The sequence below is a fragment of the Onychostoma macrolepis genome, chromosome 22 (genome assembly GCF_012432095.1).
Source record: "Onychostoma macrolepis isolate SWU-2019 chromosome 22, ASM1243209v1, whole genome shotgun sequence".
In the NCBI taxonomy this organism is placed as follows: Eukaryota; Metazoa; Chordata; class Actinopteri; order Cypriniformes; family Cyprinidae; genus Onychostoma; species Onychostoma macrolepis.
In genome coordinates, this window is record NC_081176.1 from 24492241 (window position 1) to 24517518 (window position 25278).

Consider the following 25278-nt stretch of genomic DNA (forward strand, 5'->3'; position numbering starts at 1 on the left):
CCCCACCGACCGCCCACAACCATCTTTTCCGAGAGAGCGCCCAGAACATGGTGGAGCTGCTGGTGAACGCAGTGCCAGGGTAAGCGCCAACCAGAACCGGCTCTCACCGCCGTTCCCTTCAACGGGGAGGAGAACCGAGAGCGAACGGAAGAGCGCGCGACGCGACGCGACGCGACGCCACACAGCTGCGGCGCGTTCGCCTGGCATGAGCCTGCCCATGAGAAGAGCGCACTTGAACGGAGTTCTGGAGGAACGCTAAACGGACAAAGTAGGGATTAAAGAGGCGGATAACGCTGGAGCTTTGGCGTGAGACTTTAAGCAAAGGAGAGAGAGAGAGAGAGAGAGAGAGAGAGAGGGAGCTCTATCTTTCTCTGAACTCCACAAGTGTTGAACTGCCAGCACGATCAAACGACTCGAGGCCTGGGGGAGGAAAAAACACAACTTTCGTCTTCATTTTGAACACTTTGCAGTGAAATGATTTGAAATTACCTCTAAGTGAGTGGTTAGAAGGGATTACACACAAACAAGGATATACTTTCCCTCAGCACACTTTGACTTGTCAGAGTGCCTCGATGCCATCAGTATTTTCTTCTTCTTCTCTGAAGTTGAAATCTTAAGTATTACTCTTCTTCTGGAGTTACGGCAGACGCCAGCGTGAGCTCGGAGAGTTTAAAGCGCTTTGAAAGCTGGAATATTGACGGTTGACATCCGGAGTGGTGTTCAGGAAAGGACGGGGCTCCTCCATGGGAATAGGCCGTCTCCTGACCCTCGACGGGGCAGGCAGTAACGGGATCTGACTTGAGTTTTGACGGAAAAACACGGGCAGCTTTTACGTCTTACCGTCTCAGGCGTTTATTTCCCCCCCCTCCCCCCTCAGTTTACGGAATATAAGGACGATTCTCGCTTCCTCGTGATGCCAGAACCTAAGGGAATACATCGTTAGAGATTTTTGAATCAATTTTTTTGACCGTATAAAGGGAACAGTGGCGCATGTAAAAAAAAAAGAAAAAGTTTTCTCTCAGAAACTGGCGCCTTTTTTTATATACAGCTAATACTCTTTCGACAAACGGCAACCGTTACTTTTGGTGTTTGCTGACTTAAAACTGACATTACATCAAAACCGAGTACAAGAAATGTGTAAAATCTGGCATTTGGAAATATGAAATATAAACTTGTATTACCTTTGCATGTCATTTGGAAAGGGAAAGTACATTCAAACATTGTCGAGCATTGGAGAGGGTGTTTGAGGGACAGCGTTGACTGGATTAAAAAAACTCATTTAGAAGCGTTTCCTGCGTAAACTAACCACCCTATTTTTTTTGTTTTGTTTTTTTAAATTTTATCGATACGTACTTGCTCCTGTCATGTTGAATTCAAACGATGTGCTCTGAAAATCAGGATCTAGCGGATGACAGTGCCTCAGTCTCGTCCACGCGCACGGATCAAAAGTACACACATGCGCGTTCACGCGCCACTGAGCCATAGAATATAATGGAATCTGAGTGCTGACGTAATCCCAGCACGGATAAGAAACTGCTCAAGAGTCCAAGACGTCCATCCTCATAGTGAATGCACTTCTGGTTGGACTCTTTTCACAAACAGACTGTGCTTTTTGTACTCGCACCAATCCATGTCAAGTGCCGCTTCCTCTGTGCTGTCAGCAGTAGGTGATATGTGAAAATTAAAAGTCAATTGTTGTCTCCTCGCCATGGCATTGCCAGAGCAGCACCAGCCACTGCACAAGACGGAGGTGAGGTGCGATAGCGAAGGAGGAGCGGTTACTGTGCGGATAACCGACAGCCGTAATCAACAGGTGGGTCCAGACCAAGAGGGCGATCCACTCGACATGGGCTCCTCCAAACCTTGCAAATACAGTATCTCGTCAAGCTGCAGCTCAGGGGAGTTGGGCGTTCCCAGGGCTATGATGACTCGCCTGAGCAGTCCGAGGAGAGTGCCGCCGCTGTTTGAGAGGTCTGCTGCGCAGTGCTGGGACCCCAAGTTCAACTCGTCCATCCTGGAGGAGGCATGCAGGGAGCGCTGCTTCCCGCAGATGCAGAGGAGATTCCGCTACATCCTGTTTTACCTGGCCACCGCCGCGCTCCTGTGGGGGATATACTTTGGGGTCAATGGCGCCAGGTGTGACCCTACAAACTTCCTGGTCCCCACGGCAGGGTTTCTTGTACTGTGCCTCCTCCTCCTCTGGTTTACGTTCTCAAGGCCGTATGCGCGTTTCTACAACCACACGTCCTTTTTACTTACAGTGATCCTGTTTGGGATCACCTTGGCGCCTCAAACGCAAACTGCTCAGTTTGCCTATTTTGATGTCCAAAAAGCAGGCAATCAGTCACTACTACCTACGTCTCATAATGCTCCATGTATATCACCCGTTGGGACGTTCTCACTTTGTATGGAGGTGCTGCTTTTGCTGTACAGTGTGTTGCATTTGCCCCTGTATGTGTCAGTGCTTCTCGGTCTGCTGTATTCTGTCCTCTATGAGGCTTTAGGCTGGCTGCACATTGCTCAGATGGACGGTAGCCACGTAGGGTCGGAAAAGTCGGATTTGAGCTGGCTTGGCCCGGGTAAAGTCCTGCTTCACCTGTGCGCGCATATCATTGGCATTCAGATATTCATCATGTCCGAAGTGCGCTCTCGGAGTACCTTTCTCAAGGTAGGTCAAGCGATCATGCACGGGAAGGACCTGGAGGTGGAGAAGGCGCTGAAGGAGCGGATGATCCACTCTGTGATGCCACGGCTGGTGGCCGACGAGCTCATGAAGCAAGGAGATGAGGAAAGCGAGAGCTCTGGGAAACGATACAGCGCAGGTACCTGCTCCGTCGCCGCCGCATCCGCCGTGACCTCTTCCAGTCCCAAAAGCAACAAGCGTAAGAAGAACTCTATCCCTCGCGGGCAAATCATTTTCAGGCCCTTCAACATGAAGCGCATGGAGCGGGTGAGCATCCTCTTTGCAGACATTGTGGGATTCACCAAAATGAGTGCCAACAAGTCCGCCCCTGCACTGGTAGGACTGCTAAACGACCTCTTCGGCCGCTTTGACCGTCTGTGTGAGTTGACCCGCTGTGAGAAGATCAGCACTCTTGGGGATTGCTACTATTGTGTGGCGGGCTGCCCTGAGCCGCGCCCCGATCACGCGTACTGCTGTGTGGAAATGGGGCTCGGGATGATCCAGGCCATCGAGCAGTTCTGCCAGGAGATGTCGGAGACCGTGGACATGCGTGTCGGCGTGCACACCGGCACCGTGCTCTGCGGTATTCTGGGAATGAAACGCTTTAAGTTTGACGTTTGGTCCAATGATGTCAACTTGGCCAATCTCATGGAGCAGCTGGGTGTGGCGGGAAAGGTGCACTTGTCGGAGGTCACAGCAGGTTTTTTGGATGACCGTTACGAGAGGGAGGACGGGCGAGTGATGGAACGTGTTGGGCACAGTGTTACTGATCAGCTGAAAGGTAAGACAAAAGAATAATTTATCTTTTATTTATTTATTTTTTTTTAATTCTTTGAACTCATGCATTAGGGTGCAAAAGTCTGAGACCACTAGTGAAAATGCTTCTGTTTTGCAAAATTTCTATTGAAAATGAACATGAATTTTCTTAGAATGTCTTCGTATTTAGCTTGTCCCCTTTTTGCTTTAAATAACAGCAGCTCTACAGTTTCACGAGCTCCACAAAACCTGTTGATCATGTTGTCCAGTGTGATTCTAAAAATGATTTAAAGAGCATCTTGTGCATCATTGTGTGACACGATACCACAAATTTACATAAATATCCCAAATATTTCGTAGCACTTCCTTTGCCTTTTTCAGAGTCCCTGGTTGTCAGACTTTCGGACTCCACTATATATGCCAGTTATGTACTAATGCTTGCTTTGATATGTTAGCTGTGTGCATTTGTGGTGTTTCTGTCCTTTTACTGACTGCTGTTACCAAGCTTTGCGGTGATGGTGAAGATGGAGAAAGATGATCTTTTTATGGTGCACCCTGTACTTGTGTCCTCTCAGGACTCTGTACAAAGGGCTGCAACTCTTCTCTAGTTTTATTGCACCCTCATGATATCGTTAGTAACTTAGTTGTCAAAAACAATCATAATTTTCCAGTTTTTCTACATTTACTGCAGTCTGTAGCCATATTATCCTCTCAGGACCCTGTATAAAGGGCTCCAAAATTATACCCGCCAACTGCCAAATGCTAAAAAAGTAGCTTTGTTGTGTAATTTAAACCAGTTTGTTTTTATTAGGAACTGAAGTGTAATTATTATATTAAATTATTAGAATGAAAATGACCATATTGTATATTAAAATCCATTTTTTTTAATGTATAAAAAAACTAAAAACAACAAAAATTAGAGTTGGTAATAAATATCCTGTCAATTGTTGACCCTGGCTACAGATCTTTTTCACTTTTATTGCTCCCTTATATAATCTCGTTTGTATCTTAACTGTAGCCTCATTGTGTCATTGAAGGCTCATTGTTGTTCATCTGTAGCTCTATTGTATTGCTGTTGTGGCTCTCTTATTGTGGCCTGCCTTTGACACAGTCGCCACGCATTCACACTTCTGCTTTCTCAGTAGCATCATTGGCTGTATGAACGGCCGCATCCAGCAGAGCTGTTGATTTAAAGTCGTAGTGACAGACACAAGCAGAGGTTTCTATTTTCTCTTTCTCCTTGTCCTTCTCTCGTGTCTCTAACTGAACCTCTCTGGATCTCCTCCCTCTTTATCAGCTATATCACTTCAGGCAGCTATAGTGATCAACTGATGGCAATGAATCATGACAGTGTTTGTAAACCCCGTGTGTCATCTTTATGGTCTCCAAAACCGGTCTTGTATTTGTTGCAGCATGTTTAGATCGGTTCTTCACTGATGTTGAAGTCTGTTGAGAATTAAGTAGCGATTGGAGGTCGCTTTAGTGCACTTGTTGAAGTCCATTCCAGTTCAGGCGTATCTCAAGCTCATAGTAGATTGTTCTGTACCATAAAGTTGTAATGAAGTAAAGCTGGTGTTTGTGTTAAAGTGATGGACCGGGCGTTCTCGCAAATGGCCCTTTGCCTCGGTGCCAGTCTTGTCACCCCAAGGGACCGTCTGATTGCGGTGGGTGGGAGGGTGCGAACAATGACACACTAGTAGCCCAGATGTGTGAGAAATGCGTCACTGTCTCACCGCGAGCGTTTCTATTTCCAGCGTTTCCACTGGACGGTACCTGGCTGTGGTCTGACCCCGCTTAATGTGTTTTTGGTTTTCAGACAGACTAGACACAAGCTATGAAAGTATTTTTAGTATGTTCTATGGTTAGAGGCACATGATATCAATAATAATAATTATAATAATAATAATGATGATGATGATATTATTATTATCATCATCATTATTATTATTATTATAAATGATTAAAAATAATAAATTACCATTATTTTAAATAATTATTAAAATTATAATTATTTTTACTATTATTATTATTATTTTAAATAATAATGATTAAAATTATTTGTTCTTCTTCTTCTTCTTATTAACAACAACAATTATAATTGTAATAATTATTATTTAAAATAATAATAATGATAGTAGTAATAATAATAATAATTATTATAATTTTAATAATTTAAAATGATGGTAATTTATTATTTTTAATCATTTATAATAATAATAATAATTATTATTATTATTTTACATAATACAAATTACAATATATTTATTATTATTACTACTACTACTACTACTAATACTACTAATAATAATGCTATTGTTGCCTTTTTATTTTTTTCACAATTACTCATGCTTGTCAAATTGCCAACTGTCATTGAGAATGAATAACTTCTAGCCATTTTGTTACTGCAAATTGCTGTCTGTTTGACTCTGTCCCAAAATTAATAACATTCAAGATATGTTTGAGAATGTTTATGTGTAGTGTAATTTTTGGGGTTAGTAAATGTATTTATTTTTATGTTTTTGAAAGTCTCATGTTCATCAAGGCTGCGTTTATCTGATCAAAAATACAGTAAAAAAACTGTAATATTGTGAAATATTATTACAATTTTAAATAACTATTTTCTATTTGAATATATTTTAAAATATAATTTATTCCTGTGAAAAGTTGAATTTTCAGCATCATTACACCAGTCTTCAGTGTCACATGGTCCTTCAGAAATCATTCTAATCTGCTGATTTGCTGCTTTGATTAACATTTATTATAATCAATGTTTAGAACAGCTCTGCTGTGTGTTTTTCTTGTTTTTTTTTCTTCTCAGGATTCTTTGCTAAATAGGAAAACAAATATTTGAAATGGAAATAATTTGTATTATTATAAATGTCTTTATTCTTACTTTTGATCAATTTAATGCATCCTTACTGAATAAAAGTATTAATTTCTTAAAAAAAAATAAAATAAAATAAAAAAATACTGACCTCAAGTTTTTGAATTGTAGTGTTTGCTTGGCTTTGTGTGCAGGTGAAGATGCAGGTGCACTTTCATATTTGCATGTGCATAATTCAGTTATAATCTGTTCTACCGCTGTGCTGCCACACTGTGAAACAAACAGAGCTGGTAAATTATCACTGCGGAACATTGAGTTTAATTACAAACCAATTACATTGGTGTTTATTTCCTCCTGCCTGTTTCACTTTTTCATATGTGATCCTGCAGTCAACAGTAGTACCCAGCCCCACAGTACTAATTTTAAGTTGTCTGATGTTAGTCTACCATATTTCCCTCTGTAAATGGTGATGGTGGCAGAATTGGTTGGAGGGGCATCCAAAACATGTTCCCAGGGGCCTTGTGGGACAGAGATCTGGCCCTGGTCAACACAACTATAGTAAGAAAGACTAAGATGTATTTTGAGGGTGCTGACAGAGCCAGGCTTGAAATTCATGGAGAATGCACAGTCAGGACTCTGCAATATTTTTTCACATTTACATTGATTTTTAAAGTGCTTTTTATTTGGCCATTAAGTTAAGAACTATAAATCTTAAACATTTACTGCTCTTTGTTGTCTTGCAAGTATGAAAGCTTTAGGATGGACATAAAACTTTAACTCTGTAAAGTCTGGTGTATGAAATAATAGTCGTACAGTTACATGCTAAAAAGGTATAAATTATCAATCATGGACAACAGGTTTTTCAGCAAAGTTTTGATCGTTGATAATTTAGAGAACATTATAGGACTCTAGCCTATTTAAAGGGATAGTCCATCCAAAAATAATTTACTCCCCTTCAAGTTGTTCCAAACCTGTATGAGTTTCTTTCTTCTGTTGAACACAAAAGAAGATATTTTGAAGAATGTTGAAAAATGTTAACCAGACAGTTGGCGGTAGTCATGGACTTCCATAGTATGAAAAAAATCCTAAATGGCCACGGTCAATGGCTATCCTCAACTATTTTTCATTTTTCAGTGAACTATCACTTTAAAGACCACAGTGCAGTCAGCAAGTTTTAGCAATATTTTAATAATTGAAAATATAATGGTGTATGATCACTTGTTCTTTTATATATTTTTAACACATACAGGTCAGAATAAGTATGTTTTTTCATTACATAAATATATCGGTTATGCTGAATGATAACGGAATGTCATTTCACCCATATTTTGACATTTTCACAAAAGTTATTTGAAACATTAGAGTGGGCACTTTATGTGCATTTAGTATGCTTTCTATGTATATAAAATAACTTTCACAAATGTAATTTGATGCAGTGCGGACCCCAAAATGGGACTTCTACTATATATGCATGTAGTAACTAAATATTGCCGGTTATGTTAGGTTTAGCGTGACTAGATAATTTACAGCATTTTACTTTTTTATCAAAATTATGGTTCCTCTGATTAAAAAAAAAAAAAAAAAAAAAAGGTTAAAAAGTAGTGCTGTCAAATGACTAATCGCATCCAAAAGCCCATATTGCGGTGTGTATGTGTATGTTTTTTTTGTTAAGCTATATGAGCCAGCCATACTCCCAGTGTAAGTTGTGTTGGTGGAGTAGATGGGAGTGCGTTCTTGCAGATAAGGAGCCCAACCCTGCTCACACACACGTGCCAGGAGATATAGACGACGAGCTCTTTATATGGGAAAGAAATTCCCTTCCTCCATTTAGTCGTATAGACGTGTAAACCGTTATATTTTTACGTAGTTTTTGGGTCATGTACATATAGGGCACAGAGTTCGAGCTGGAGTCATTGAATGCTAATGTCATGGAGACTTGATGTTGTCTGTCCTCATTCCTCTCTTTCTCTTTTCTCTGTTAATCTGAGGTCATGAGTCTGGTTGAGAGAGACAGGTTTGTCCAGTCGGTCGAGAAACTTCAGCCACAAAACACATGTATGCGGGTGCGGATACACACAGATATCCATTATGTCTTGTTTGTGGTTTACGAGGTGTAAAATACATTTTTAACATAAATTGGAAATCATTAAAGAAGCGAGCAAGTAAACACACAGCTGGCTCGTCTTTACCAAAATGAGTTTGTTCTATGTGTAGGAGATGTTTGGAATAGAAAACCAGCTTGCTATATATTGCTGACTGTTTTTGAATATATTTTTAGGCTTTTTTGCCTTTATTTAGTAGGGGTGCAACGGATCGTAGATGATCCGTACAGACCAGTCTCCATGGTTCGGCACTCATGTGATTCGCGGGTTAACCGTTAAGTTTAACCATCATAGAGTGGAAGTTTATCATTTGCATGTGTTTTGTCTTGCCAATTTACACAGTCATGCAATTTCAGACCATTCAGATGAAGAAGTCGAATCGGGACTCGCGCACCGTTTTCTGTGCTCAGCCGCTGCCGCGCGCACACGCAGAGAGAGAGAGGCGCGATTCAGATACCGCGTTTCAGACGGATGGATACATACACACAAAGTTATGTTAAAATACCCGTTTTGGCAAGTATTCTGGTAAACACAGTCAGTTATGTCTTAAGTTAACCACGAATACTGCTGAGAAAGAAACCGGATGTGTGTCAGTATTAGGTCCGTGCATTTAGTCTTAAAGAGACAGTAGCCTATAATACCTGCTGCTCTCTGGTAATCAAACAACACCACAGCTTTAACAAAGATTAATCTGTATTTAACTTATGCAGGAAGCATTAGTGTGTTGTTTTACACTTACTTTTTACATTTCTGCACCTGAATACTACTGTTACTGTCTTTATGTATAATTTTATGTTGTAGGCTGTTCAGCTGTGCTTGTAATTTGTGTAATTGTTCTCATTTTATTACTGACTTAAGTAGTTAAGACTGTGTTCTCTGGAATCCTCTGAAGCGGAGGACTTCTACATACCGATTTGTTGCCGCCGAACCGCGTCGTAGCTCATTACCATAAAGCTGACATGACTTGAACTCTCCTCGACGCCCACACTGTCCAAGATTTGCCGCGCTGCTGCTCGCCGGATCTCGCCGCCAGCTGCGGTGTGAACGCACGGTTAGAGTTGTTTGTCGGTGAAATTTCAATAGGGATTCACGCAGTCTGGATTTTCATGTGAAGGCGTAGTATTTCTCAGCGCAGATTTTGCAACGGGTTCAGTTCAAATTCGCCACATCAACCAAAAAAAAGCTGTTTGATTTTAACCTAACTTCTGTGTGAGCTGTGCTTTACATATCGATAACACTATTGACAACAATGGACTTTTTGCCTGCAAAATTTCACATTTTCTCCTAAATCTGTCTTCTGTGGGAAGCTCTCCAAATTCCTGGCTTGGAGACGTTTCACAATCGCTGTAAATTCAGAGTCCGCTTTGTAAACTTCTGTGTCATCTTCAGTCAGCCGGCAAACTTTGAGTTTACACACACACACACACACCTCTCATGTTTTAAGGTTTTCATCTGCCTTCAGCTAAAGCTCTTGACTGTGATTTTGAGTAACAGTCTTGTCAGGTGATGTCACGACCTGTTCTTGACTAATCTAAAAAATCTTCCTCTTTTTCTGGAGAACCATGCCCTGGCATGTCTGCGAACTCTTGCTCCGAAACTATTTCAGCTCCAGACGTTTTCGTTTTTCTTTCTTTTTCCCTGTTTCTCTAATGCTCAGCTTTTACATTACCGCAGCACTGTGAGTGTGTGTTGACACAGCTGGTTTGTTTTGTGTGTTTGCCAGGCTTTGGCCTTGCGTTGCTTGTGAACAGGTCAGGGAATTACTTTGATAAGATACCTTCCTGTAGCCAGAGGTCAGAGTCATGTTGTGTGTGTGTGCGTGTGAAAGTGTGTTGTATGGAGCATGCGCTGTGAGTCGTACACTAAATGATCCTATGGTAAATTCAAGACAGAATGGGGTTTGCTAGTGTGCATGCATATAAATACATTTTTTGAGAATTGTGTAATTTTCAACTTATGTATTTTACTTGCCTTTTTAGAATAAAATTGTTTAATTATTTTTATTTTATTATTATTATATTAAACGCTTTTGAAATGACATTTTGTGTAATAGTTTTATATTTAAAATTATTATTTTTTATATTTTATTTTATTTGTATATATTTTATTTAAACGTTCACAATTACATTTTGTGTAACTTTTATTTAATTGTATTTACACTTAGAATTACATTGTGTAATTCATAATTTTTGTTTAATATTATTTTATTTAAACATTTTCAATTACATTTTGTGTAATTTGCTTTTATTTGATGGTACTTGAATTTTCATAATTATATTGTGTAATTAATTAATTTATTACTTTTTATTTGCATGCATTTTACTTGCCCTTTTAGAATAACATCTCGTGTAGTTCTTTATTGTATTTTTTTTATTTTATTTGTATATATTTACAATTTGTGTAATTTTATTTATTCAATTTTATTTGCATGTATTTTAACTACACCTTTATTTTTATTTTGTGTGTATATATTTAACATTTTAAGAGTTACATTTTGTTGAATTCATTCTTTTATATGAACTTTTATAATTATATTTTGTGTGATTTGTGCAATTAATTTTTGTGTAAATCAATTATTCTATTTTTATTTTATTTTGAGTAGGGCTTTGGTTTGTCTAAAGGAGTTATAATTAGCTTTATATAAAACAGTACAAGCCTATGGGTTGTCCTAATTTAGATAACTAGCTCAACATGTCTCTGTGTGTGCTGTCTCACTTTTTATTTTTGTAATGTATGCATTACACATTTGCTACTACAGGACGTTGACTCAGACTGCAGGATCACTAATCTCTCCACACACAAACACTGTGACCTTCAGTGCGAGTTGCATGACATGCATTACATGTTTGCACGTTGACACACCTGCCCACATACGCAGGGCTCCAGCATCAGGGGCCGGTTGCATCAGCTGGACGCACACCCGGTTGTAAGTCTAGGCTGGACGTAAAATGCGCTTTAAGTAGTGCGTAGAATTTATACCCGTTGCACCATCTCGGCATAGTGCTACGTCTGAGACTAAATCTTACGCCTAGTCAGAGGTAGGTGTAAAGTGAAAAGTCATGATTTGCTCGGACATTATTCATTTTTAGGATTCATGTCTGTTAGTTCATTATTACTGCAGACATGAACTGTAATGTTTATGGTCTTTTCAGGGCAGGATAAACGATATCAGTCGTGAAGCTCGGTGTAGACTATACCACACTGCCGACAGTAATTGACCTATAAAAAAAATATATATATATTTCTGTACAGCATGTAATATGCTGTAAAATATTACATTTGATCTGGGATTATTAAAAGAAATTGTACCATTCAACATCTTGCTTGGAAGGACAGAATAAATGCTTCAAAATATTTCATGTCTTTAATTCCATTCATTATTTGTAATGTGCCTGCCATCCAATAATCGCAGTAAGTTTTGTGCTTTGTTACTTTTAATCAGAAATAAAGTATCAGTTTTCAAATTCTGTCGGTTTTATCACAAAATACAGACTATAAATGTGGTTTTTCAGCCACAGAAAGATGTCAGTAAAACACACAATGTCACATACAGTCATATTTACCTCAGGAAAGACATTCATTGTACATAAACTTGATTGTCAGCTAGAAAAAATAACTCTAGAGAGAAGCATTGTATTAGGCTATATTCATTATATTTTACTTAACCTGCCGCCTTCATCATGTTTGTTTGAAGAAATCTGTCATGGGACCGTGCAGGGAGACTTCAGATATAAAAACGCGGACTTGTTAGAAAATGTTTACTCGATGAAATCATGGCACGGTGGCTTCACTTGTTATGATGTCTTGAGCAATTCAGTTCTGTATTAGTAGTTGTAGCCACTGCAGCGTCAATGTCGTCTCCGCTATCACTGCGGGAGAATGTGTCAGCGTGGACACGCATCATCTACGCCAGGCGTAGTTGCGCCTGATCATAGTTTTAGTTGGTGCAACAGGTGAAAATATTTATCGTTAAGCTGGACGTTGCAAAGTCCAGCGTAGGGCTTACACCCAGCTTTTTTACGTCTAGCTGGTGCAACCGGCCCCCGGTATGGCTGATTCCCAGCTGTGACGCATAAAGCCGTGTGTGCGTGAGCACATATATGGGATAGGGATGGTTAACTGCAGTGCATTGTGGGAAGGTGATGCCTTTCCCACTGATGAGCTTTTGTAATCCAAAATCTGCAACTTAATTGGACTACTTTATATTTTAATTTTGTTTTATCGGCCTACACTGTTAAAAATGGTTAAATATGGTTGCAACATTTTAGGTTTTACAGATTTAACTTAAATTTACATTTAATAATTTCTTTAACTGATATAATGTTAATATAACCAGCCTATTGAAGTACTGAAATTTGTTTTGTAGGTGGTGATGACAGTCACATGATGAACCAAAGCCCATCACAAGCCGCTTTTAAATACTAACATAATATAGAAGGTTCACAGCGTCATTCACACAAACACTAAACACCATCATGGTGACTGACAAATGCAATAAATATTTATTTAACAACATTAGATGTAACATACAAGCCACAACTGATAAGAAAAAAACAAACAAAAAAAAAAACTAAGAATAAACATCAAATGTGAAATGTAATGCAGGGAGTTTTGGGAATGTCAATTGTGTTGATGATTTTAACACCGTAAATGTGTCAGAAAGGTTATCACAAAGATGTGTAAATGTGTATAATTTAACACATTATGTGCTGTCCTTCACTACATTGTTAAAAAAAACATACATGAAATTCTAAACAAAAAATCATTGGTTGTTTAGCTTATTGTCAAAATATTTATGATGATGAAATATCAACAATTACATTCATAGAACTGCAGATTATTTATTTATATATATATATATATATAATATAATATAATATACACACACAATTTTAAGTAGTCAAAAGGGAAATGTCCAACACAGGACAAAACAGTTCTTTTCATCTCATTAGGTAACATAACACACCTTCATAATCATTTCACTTTTTTCCAAACTTTGCTGGATTGGCCAAACGTATTTTGAAAGAAGTCTCTTTGATCAGAAAACATTTCTTATCGTCAATGTCTGTACTCCATCTTTTCCACAGCATAGGAGTAAAAGTCATTATCAATGACTTTTCATTGTCATTATCAATGACTCCCCTTTTTGTCCACCTTTGAGTATAAATGAACTTCTCCAAAGACTGGATCCTGCTCAGAACTTGACTGACAACATCAGAATGTTCCCTGGTCTGTCTGCGTGTCCACAAACACAAATATACTCAGTCCTTCAGTGGAGATCCCAGTTTCCAACCCTATATTAAAACAGGAGAGAGGAGAAAATTCCACATTAGTGTCAATTTATTTTTAACCTACATTTTTAAACTTTTTTCTCTAACATAAAAATACATATTTGTAAGTAACAGCTTGCCAATAACACATACAAACGTTTCAGCTGAACTGTAAAATAAATTATGCCAGATTTAATTTTAATACTTACATATCCTAAATTCTGTCCAAAACTGCTGAGATCCATAGAGAGAAAGACTCCAATTGAGGATTTAGCCTTCAGCTTGTCTGCAGTGAAGGGGTAGCTGTTTGAGACAAAAACACACTAAGACACATGCAAGCAATCACTATGTGATGATCTTTCTCCTTCTACAGTAATTAACCCACCTGTGCGCTAATATTAGGTACCTTCCTGGTCATGTGGGACTGCAATGGCTGAGAGTCTTCTGCCTAATAAAAGATCAAAATAATGCTAAAATAAACTAAAGAATGCTTGATTTGGTATGAATTAATGATTTAGTGCGAGTTTTATTGCAGTGCTTACCTGAATGGTGAAAATAGAAAATGGTCCATCTTCTGATTGGTTCATTTGCTGTGTAATAAACATAATATTAGACATCACTTATTTGATATAATGTTAGCAAATTTAGATTGTAAGCTACCTGGTCTGCACCAGTGGCTCCAAAGCACTTATGACATACTGCTAATCACTTCAGCAAACTTTTAAATACTTTAGATATAATAAATAAAGATAAAGATAAAATTGCATTGCTAGCACCATTTCTTTATTAACAAAAACAGAGTAAAATACAGAGTCTAAAAGTGTGGTCACATTTACAACTGCTTGGCGAAATTTTGCGTGCTAAAGTGTATATGTGTACGATATTTGTAAAGGTGTCTTCACTCTCGGGAATTTCATGTACAAGTGGGAAAAGATTGTCGAATTGAAATCAGTTTTCAATGTGTTTACGCCTCGCTAACCAACAGAAAGCTGCTTGATTTACAGTAAAGTTACTTGACTAATGTGCTTCACCTAACGTTACACTATTGACAATGACCGGGTTTTGCCCACAAAATTTCGCTGTGCCCGCATGTTTAAAACAGTATTAAAACAACAGCAGCAGGAAACATTGCTTTTGTTAATAAATTTAAGCAAAATATGATTTCAGGTACATCTTACCTCAGGAATCTTGCTAGCAGTCTCCGGCGCAAAACGTCTCCACTGTAGTAGAAAGGTGGTTTTGACGAGCAGTTTTGACGCGAGGGTTAGTCGATTAATAAAGCGATTATGGTAGAAATACGATATTTTACTTGCAACAATACAGAAGGAAAACGAAATCCCTATTGGTTAGGGCTGGACAATAATTCAATATCAATATGTATCGCGATATAATTTTTTTCAATAACGGTGATATGATTTTTAAACACATTTCCGATATTTCGATATACATTACCAGTGTTTCCCATACACTGATTTATTTGTGGCGTTTGACTTTGTTGAATAAACATGAGCACTGCACGTTTCAAAAAGCAGGTGATTTATATGAATGTATCTCTGAAGGGAACATACTGTCTTCAGAATAGTTTTGATGGCATTTTCATTTTATCTGATAAAGTAGAGTTCACGAGCGGAGCTGCTTAGATTACAGCCGTTACCGGGGAAACCGCTAGTTCTACCGCTCACAGCGCCTCCTACTGGCAGAGAATCAGATTCTACTCCGCTGTTTTCAACATAATAAATGTTTTCTGAGCAGCAAATCAGAATATTAGAATGATTTCTGAAGGATCATGTGACTGGAGAAATGATGCTAAAAATTCAGTTTTGAAATCACAGGAATAACTTGCATTTTAAAATATTTTCAGATAGAAAACAGTTATTTTAAATGGTAAATATTTCAAAATGTTACTGTTTTTGCTGTATTTTGGATCAAATAAATGCACGCTTGGTGAGCAGAAGAGAATTCTTTAAAAAACTAAAAGCGTACTGTTCAAAAGCCTTTGACTGGTAGTGTATGTTAGCCTATAGTTTGAAGTTAAAGATATTAATAAGGTGAGTCTGAGATGTTTATTTGACAGTGATTTCACAATTCATGTTTGTATGAAGGCTAAATATAAATAAAAGGTGAACATTAATTTATTTGTGCAGTCCCCCTAAAATATTATATAGTTTTATAGGAGGAGTTCATAGACTTGGCAAATTAATTTTTCATTAGTTCGTTGGTACAGACATCTGTTGTGGGCATTCTTGGCAGTTTTAATGAGGCTTTTTTTAATAGTGTTCATATTGATATCGGAATTATATCGTATCGACCGAAATTAAGAAATATATCGTGATATCAATTTTGGCCATATCGTCCAGCCCTACTATTGGTTCACACTAGCTAATTTAAATAACCGACGTCTTTGAAAACAACACACAAAGTGTTAAGCACATTGGTCTACACATATTGTGTTAAATGTTGTGTGTAAATTCACAAGTTGTTGATTTTTAAACTACACACAAACGTGTCAAAGAGGTTATTAATTTCTACACGTTTTTATTTAATATTGACACACAATGTGTAAATTAGAGCGTTACACACAAAGTGTGTAATTTTGTTTTTTCTGCACATCTTTCTAAGAGTGTAGGGGAACTTACCATTTAACCAATTAATGTTTTTAGCATTTTTACAGTCTTTTACCATTTAAAATCACAATCATTTTTTATAGTATATTTTTCTAATTTATTAGCATATTTTTTATTTATTTAGATTTGTTAATTATTTAGTTAAGTAATAATGCTATGACTGATGATTCTAAATTTAATTTATTTATTTTAATTGGTATGGTGTTGGTTAGTCTAGTAATTATAATTAGTTTTATATGAAAACAGTAGAAGTTTATGATGTGTCCTCATTTGATTAAATGATTTTTGAAAATAAATTACATGTTTTTTCCACCGTCCAGATTTTTGGTATACTGCAAAATGGATCTGTATTTAAAAAGTGTTAAACAGAGCGGAAAGTACTGAGATTTGAATGCAATATAAGTCACTTTGGATAAAAGCATCTGCCAAATGCATCAATGTAAATGTCCCTAAATATTTAATCAATGAACATGGGGTGAGAGATATGCACACGTTTATGAAACATATGTGTTGCACTTCCGCAGTTTCAACTCTCGCTTTCAGAGTGGCTTCTTGGGGTGTTTATCAGATATAATATGTATGTGTGTGTGTGTGTGTGTGTGTGTGTGTGTGTGTGTGTGTGTGTGTGTGAGTGAGAGAGAGAAATGAGACAGCGAGGCAAAATGCCCAATCATGCTATTGGATGATAGTGTGCTCTTGGGACAGAATACGGTTTAATGTATCAATGATTCAGCAAACCGTTGTGCCGTTGTGTGCTTGTCCAAGGGAGAAACGAAGAGAAACGTATGCGTCTCATTCATTTTGGTCACTGTTCTTCTGAGGGACATTGCTGTAGGTTCGTGCGTGTCAGTATGACGCAGCTCACTCACCCTGTGCGTCATGCTGTGTTCTTGACACCAGGGAGAATGAGTGAGTGTGATTGAGTGAGATGGAAAAGATAGAGGGACCCCCTTTGCACTCCCTGGCCTCATTTCAGTGTTGTAACCAAAACAACAGCGTTTTAATGGCACTGTATTAAGAGTAGACCGTGTCAAACAACTTCAAAATGGAAAAAAGTAGGCTAAACTTTAAATTAATTGTCTTTAAAGCAGAATGTCTTTGGATGTCTTTGTCCTGCCACTTACTTTTAAAGGGGTCATGGAGTGAAAAATCAAAATTCACTTGATCTTTTGATATACAAGAGGTCATTGTGCTATAAAATATTCTGTAGCCCAAACTTAATTTCCGGTAGACTTCCACAAAGAATCAATAACAACAGGAAAGTCCCTCTAGAGTAGATTATTTCTGATAACAAGCAAAATATATTTACTGCGTAAATCAGACAGGCTTATTAAAAATGCAAATTCATTCTCTGCCAGCAGGAGGTGCTTTTGGAGCGGCAGAGATGGAGGTTTCCCCTGGAAACGGCTGCACACAAAGCAGTGCTCTGCTCACAAAGGCTGCTTTATTAGGCATTACACGCAAGATGAAATGAAAATGACATTGCAAATTTTCTAAAGACAGTTTGTTTTCTTCAGAAATACAGTGATACACTCGTGCCGCATTTCGATTTTGAAACATGCAGTGCTCATGTTTATTCAACAAAGTCAAAGCCTTTTGGAAAATCTAATTAAGGCAGTCAGTTTTGATATTGTGGTGGGTCGCCACAAGTAAATGTATGGGAAACACATCCCACAGCACAACAGCCTGAGCCCAACTTAAGTCTACTCATCACCTTAACTTTAACTGCGTTTGTAGTTAGCGCCACTAGCCAGACCGATAAACAAACACAGACTGGAAGTGAACGTCGGGCCAGGCACGTGCGTCTATTTAAGGTAGTCTGCCAAAACGACAGCTTGTGGAATGTTCTACTCTATGATGTAATAGTGTGGATAAGCACTGCCTCCACAGAAGATCAACACCTGTTTCTACAGCACTGCCTGTTAAGCCCTGCTCACCGATTCACACACACAGTGTAAATAACGAGAGAGGCGAACACAGGTCTACGCAGAAACCAAACGATAAACTTGATTTGATGAACTTTATTTTTAATGAAGTTCCAGACTGCATCAGTAAGAATTTGGTCCTTTGTTCACTTAATTTTTTTTGGCACCGACTTGTTCAGTTCATTTTATCGCGGATTCGTTTACAAACAAGGCACAATTCAATGCAGGGTTTTCAGAAAAATTTAAACTAAAAGACGATGCTGTGCTGACTATATTGGATCTGACAGTCATGTCGCAACACACAAGTGTAACTGTTTTTATTATGTGGTCACTATTGCTTTGTTGTTACAGATCATTTGATATGTACAGAGTATTTATGCATTTTTAACCTAAATCACAGCAGTGTCCATCTAGCCAATCATAGCAGTGGGTGTTTACTTTAGAGCCTACAATCTGCCACGCCTATTCAAACAGAGCGTTCTGATGAGGGGGGTCAAAGACAGGACAGAAAATAACCTATTGCTTCAAAATTGTTTTTTATGTAAAAATCTTGATAACATAAGTGGACCTCAGAGAACAGTGCAAAATAAACAAAAGCAGTTCATGACCCCTTTAAAAAATGGGGGTTTTGGGATGCCAAAAATGTTACCTTTCATTATTCCATTTTCTTAAATGGAATTCCATTTTTTCCTTATCACGAAATTCATGTGCATATTTTATTTAAATATATAATACATATGTGATATAATCGTAAATACGATTAATCTCACAAGGCGTTAAATTGACCATCTTAGAGTTAGTAAATTGTTCAGTTGCACAGCACATTTATTATTGTGACCTGTACTTACTTTAATATTTCATAGCTTATCTTGTTTTTTTAAAATGTTTTTTTAATGTCATTGCTTTGGAAATGCAAAACAAATTTGTCATTCCAGTAAAGTTTTTAATTGAATTGAGCGAGAGAGCGAGAGAGCAAGTAAGCGAGTGGGGAGGGTGGGATTTGAGCAGTATCCTTGGGCTCATCACTGTGTCCTAATATGGTGTCATCAGAAACCTCACTGGACACACACTCTGTTTTTCTCAGTCCTCTTCTACTCGTCTCGTCATACCCCGCCCATCTCTGAGAAAGCGAGAGAAATGGAAACAGAATTATCAGCAGAACAGCAAGGACACAGTTCACAGAAGACACACATGCGGAAAGAGAGCCGGAGACAGGAAGTCAGAAAGAAAGAAAGAACGGGGCTAATGGACGAGTGGAAAAATCTGTGGCACATTCATAAAGAGAAAACCAAAGATGAGCAAACAGGAAACAGCGTGAAAACATCTGGCCAAGAGCCAACGAGCATCTTTCCATTCAACCCCAACCGATTTGCACCCCAAAAAAATTACCAACAGAAAGTCATTTAATGCTTCACACACTGACCTAGTCCGTTCGATTTTTACTACTTTATCAACTCTTTGCATCTTTTGTTTCTCTCTGCTCCCCTTCCCTCTGTTTTTGTCTGTACTATGGAGGTTGGCAGAACGAGTGGAAACATTGTGGTTAGCCAGGAGAGGAAGAGAGAGAGTGGGAGTAAGTTACTACCGTCTTTCAGAGGAAGAGACGCATTGAGAGTGAGGGACAGGTCGTCACTGCATTGCACTAATTAGCTTGTTAAATTTCCACTAGGTCTTTTCGTCAGCCAAAAGATATATATTTAGGGATAAACCCAGGCACTCTAGATGCGTAAAGTTGTATCTTTTGGAGTTCAGTAGGGGCATGTGACCTAGCAGGGTAAAGACCACAGTTGCTTGGGTCAAAGGTCATGTGACAGGAAGTGAATGCGGGGCAAGCTCGCTGCAGTCGTTTAACAGTACAGACTTCACTATTAAGATGCTCAGAACTGCAGTAAAATTGTACGATAGTCTTTAACATTTCAAAGGGTGCTTCCTAGAGCAAACTGTTGCTCATATTTAAGGGTTAGGGATTGGAACAAACTCCTATCCCTTAAGTATTAAACTTTCGGGCAGTCGAACTCGCCAGAAAATCCTGTATGTGCTGAAGTAAGAACTGAAGCCGTATCTAGGGACTAGAATATCACAGAGACTGGACTAATTGGATAATATGGAGAATTATATTACTTTGACCTAGCAAGTCTCATTTTCCGGAGGGTCCCTGTTCTTCCTCCTTTCACTTCTGCAATGAATGCAGTAATACGAAGGGATTGACTCTGGAGACTTTGGATGCTCATGAGGAATGTCACAGTCAGTCCATGTGAAGAGGCAGTCTCTCAATCTCTTTTACCTGACCTGCCGTGGGCATCCTGCCCTGACAACACAAGTCTTATCTTTGGTCTTTCATGGAAAAGCATACTAAAAATGATGCATGACAGTGAAACAGTGATTGATAGCAGCTTAGAGGGAAGATAAGTGCACTTGCAGTAAAAATTAAACTGATATGTTAAGATATTGTCAGAGTTAAAAGGTGTTATATTCTATATTCTACACTTTCGTAGCACTTTTCCCTTGACGTTCCCCTTAGATTGTTTGTTAGTCACGGTTTGTTCAACTGAAGACATAATTTAGATTTGCACATCTACTTTTTGAAATCTTAGTTAAGTCAGTGGTTTGCAACTCTGTACCTTGGGGCCCCAAAAACAGTACACATTTAGGATGCCTCTTTAATAAAAGCATTTGACTCAAATCATCAGCATATTAGTGGAGGTTTCAAATAGACATGGGCTGGTATGAGATTCTGACGGTATGATAACCTTAGCTAAAAATATCACGTTTTCACGGTATCACGGTATTGCTATTACAACTCTAAAATATGTTATTTTTAAACGTCTGGGTAAAAAAACAACGTTTTTTCCACTGAACACAATACATTTTATTTTTAAGAAACATATAGAACATTTTGGAATGGTAAACAGGTCAGGCTAAATAATTAATATAAATAATTGAATTCTTGTTAATTAAAATATGTGCAGTCACTTAAGTGAGCCTAAACCTGCAGCTCAACAATAATAAGAACATAAATTATTTTCTGTAAAAAAAAAAAAAAAAAAAAAAATCCTTCTAAATGGAAAAAAATTACAAATGCAGTCACTTAACCTAAACCTACATTTCAATAATCAAAAACATAAATCAAAACAATTTCTGTAAAAAATAAAAAATGCAGTCATTAAACCTGCAGCTCAACAAGGTTTTTGGAGATATGCTCACTTTCTACACATTCATCTTTCAGTCCAAGTTATGAGCGGTGAGGTTCAAAGATGCGTGCACATACACATTAGGAGAGTGCGCGATTGTGTCACACACACGGTCTCTCGTATAACACTCAAACAGTGGCAAAGACACCTGAGCCAGCAGTTTGTTTCTTTTTTAAATGACGTGATTTTGAACAGATGTAAAAAAAATGGCAGGAGGCTTAAAATTATAGATGTGAGACCAGCTAAATGTATTGTACTAAATCGCAGAAACGTAGTACTTTAGTCTGCTATTCCCCGCTCTGTGAAGTAAGAGTTGTTGACTAGTTGACCTTAGCTAGTTAATTAGGTATGTTATCTGCCTCGGTAGCAAGCCAAATAGTATTTATTTCAACACTGAAACAACCGGCGACTGGGTCTCTGTCTTGATCGAGGGTGAAAGAGGGAGAAATGAAGACGACACGGATATATCGTTTGTGTACAACCTGGAAGTATTTATTTAGCGATCGACGCCAAAACGTCATCTGTACGGAACATCGTTGTGTACGGAACATGATTGGTCTATGTTACCCGAGAAATTCCCATACAGCAGACTTCGCCTTTTTCGACGGGGGAAAAAGTTCTTGAGGATTCACCTCATTCAGCCATCATCCTACACACAGGTGACTCTCACTGACCGTTATCCGGAGGGGGAGGGGTCATGTGACTCGTTACGCTCTTCGCTGCTCACAACTGAGGGAGTCCTGCACTTTCCGTCTTTGACGACAGGTAAAAAAAACTGCGCATACCGCAGGAACGGTATAACGGAAAATTTTAGTGGTTTTGAAACCGTGAATTTTCCAAACCGCGGTATACCGTGAAACCGGTTATCGTCCCATGCCTAGTTTCAAAACTGAAAATTGACTCATCGCATTAAGGAGACATCCAAAATGTGGACTGCTGGGAGGTCTCCAGGAACAGGAGGTTAGGGGGCACTGGGTTAAGCTCTCAGAGACTCAACAAGGGATTTGTTCCCAAACGTGGTAAACCAAGGTTAGCAAGTCTTGTCCCTGGAGGGCTACCATCCTGCAGACTGAGTAATCCTGAACACCTTGATTAGCTGGTTCAGGTGGGTTTGGTTTAGGTTGGTGCTCAACTCTGCATGATAGTATCCCTCCAGGAGCAGGGTTTGCGACCCCTGTGGTGAGTCCTGCTCCTGGAGGGTCACCGTCCTACAGATTTCAGCTCTATCTGGCTCCAGCACATTTGCCTATAATCCTCAAGACCTTCATTATTTGGTTTAGGTGTGTTCAATTGGGGTTTGAGCTAAACTCTGCAATAGTAGCCTGTTTTCAATAACAGATTTGGTGGAAAACTTTTGCAATGTATTATAAATGTTGATAAGCGATTGCGAAATGACAGTGGTTTCATTAACCAATGTAATGTGACTAAAACGTTTTTTTTTCTTTCTTCTCGCTATAAGTTATGGCGACGGATGTTGGTAGGTTTATGTATATTGCAGCCACCGCACTAGCCATTATTTTTCATCAAAGGAAACGTAGGTGTGTATCTTTAGAGAAGCAACGTGGAGAGCCGCATCTGGGACGCTTCTGATGCCACTGCATGGCTGGCCGCGATCAGCCAGGTGACCTTATGCGAACAAAAAACAGATTCTATTGCAGTTTTACGAAATATTTCTTTCAAATTGCCTGAAAAACCACCTCATGTGAGCTTAAAGGGTAACTCCACCACAAAATGAAAATTTTGTCATTAATCACTCACCCCCATGTCGTTCCAAACCCGTAAAAGCTTCGTTCGTCTCCGGAACACAATTTAAGATATTTTGGATGAAAACTGGGAGGCTTGTGACTATCTCATTGACTGCCAAAGAATTTTCACTGTCTTGGCCCAGAAAAGTATGAAAGACGTCATCAGAGTAGTCCATCTGCCATCAGTGGTTCAACCGTAATGTTATGAAGCTACGAGAATACATTTTGTACGCAAAAAAAAAAATTAAAAAGTGGTGCTGCTGACACAAAAAAGCATACGTTGTTTACGTATTTGATACTCTCCTCAATGGTGCCAGGATGACGCAAAGGAGACAAATTGTTGAATAAAGTCGTTATTTTTGTTTTCTTCGCGCCCAAAAAGTATTCTCGTAGCTTTGTAAAATTACGGTTGAACCACTGATGTTACATGGACCATTTTAACGATGTCCTTACTACGTTTCTGAGCCTTGATCGCGTTAGGATCCTTGCTGTCTATGGGAGGGTTAGAGAGCTCTTGAATTTCATCAAATATCTTAATTTGTGTTCCGAAGATGAACGAAGGTCTTACGGGTTTGGAACGACATGAGGGTGAGTAAATAATGACAGAATTTTCATTTTTGGGTGAACTAGCCCTTTAATATTTAAAGTCTTGACGACTACTTTACCAGATGTTGGTTGTTGTGTGCTGCTGCTAAGGAACAAATGCTTTCATTTATCTTTTTAATTTATGCTTGGTATAACACTTACACTTGCTTTGCATGTGATCTTATGATACTTGCGTCACTTGTGATGCTACTTCACAAGGTTTCCAACTGAACCCACAGTAAACCCAAAATGGTTTCTATTGCCAATGGCAAATCAATACTGCAAGAGAGGAAATGGTATCAGAGCAAAGCACCTGCCTTTAGTTCCGCTTACTTTTCCCTGTGAATTCAACTGATGTTAGTCAGTGTTTCATGTACAAAAAATCAGGTTGCCCTTCAGAATTAAATGTACTACATTGTGCTACGGTATCTTGATTTCTATATGAAATTACTTCTGTTATGATAGAAGTTCATTGTGTTTTTACAAGACCTTTGTAGGATAAACTATTGACGCACCTTCTCGAATGTTTGCACGAATCCATGGTTACGTTTGTGGTTACGTATGCTAATGCGCTTAAATAGAAATTCTAGTCCGGGGATCCTCACGGTTAAATCCCAGGCTGGGATTCCCAGCTATGTTGAATTACTTTATAGCAGTTCCCTGGAAGACGGCAGTGCCTCCGGGGTTGTGTGTACTGCAAGAATATCCCCTGATCCCAGCTTGCTTTCAGTTCCCATGTTTGAGAGGTCAAAGGACTATTTATGACTTCCTTGAATCCAGATCTCTTGGGAGGAGCGGGTCCACATGGCCATCCAGCTCAGACAGGTTCTGACCTAGAAGCTCATTAGCTCTGTGGCTCAGGTCTTTATTAATCTGTGTCTCTTGGCACAAAGAGGCTAAAAGGGACTTGACGTTCGTGAATGGCTCATTGATGTGGCCTCTGCGGCCCCATTGTGTTTGGACGACTGTCAAATTTATGTGTACGGATCTGTATGTACTTTGGCTCCGAGCTTGTTTGGAAGTGGCCCTGTGTTTGTGGCTCATTGTGGCTGAGCATGAAACAGTGGCTGAATATCAGTTTGCAAACTCGCGCTCTGCACTGAAAGTATGTGCTGGTGATGGGAAAGTACATCATTTCGAGAGGGAAAAATCGCCACATCCTGAAGTCGCATCTTAATACCACAGACTCCTTTGTTCGTGTACTGTTAGAATTTGCACATCTAACATTAGCATCTAGTTAAATAGAAGAAATAATCACATTAGGATGTATTTTTTTCTAAGTAACACTTTTTTTTTTTTTTGGTTTGTTTTTACTAATAATAGTTGCATTATAGTAGTCATTATCATTACAGAAATAATATTATATAACATTTATATATAATATTATAAAAAATAAGAAGCATTGATAAGAATTTTTATTTTATTTTATTAACAACAATAATAATAACGATAATGATAAAAATAAGATTAAAATTAAATATATTTTTATATATTTATTATTAATATAACTCTTAATATCATTATTACTATTAATAATAATAATAAACAATAATTGTTTTTCTCTTAGTACCAT

General features: G+C 38.4%; 1 protein-coding gene across 1 annotated transcript in view; it reads left to right on the plus strand.

Moving 5' to 3' along the window:
- The window catches only part of adcy9 (adenylate cyclase 9), a 41816-nt gene continuing 16538 nt past the window's right edge, over positions 1-25278 (plus strand). The window contains exon 1 of the mRNA XM_058759781.1: positions 1-3464. Coding sequence (XP_058615764.1) covers positions 1709-3464 — 1756 coding nt within the window. The 5' untranslated portion in view covers positions 1-1708. The remainder of the gene's footprint in view (positions 3465-25278) is intronic.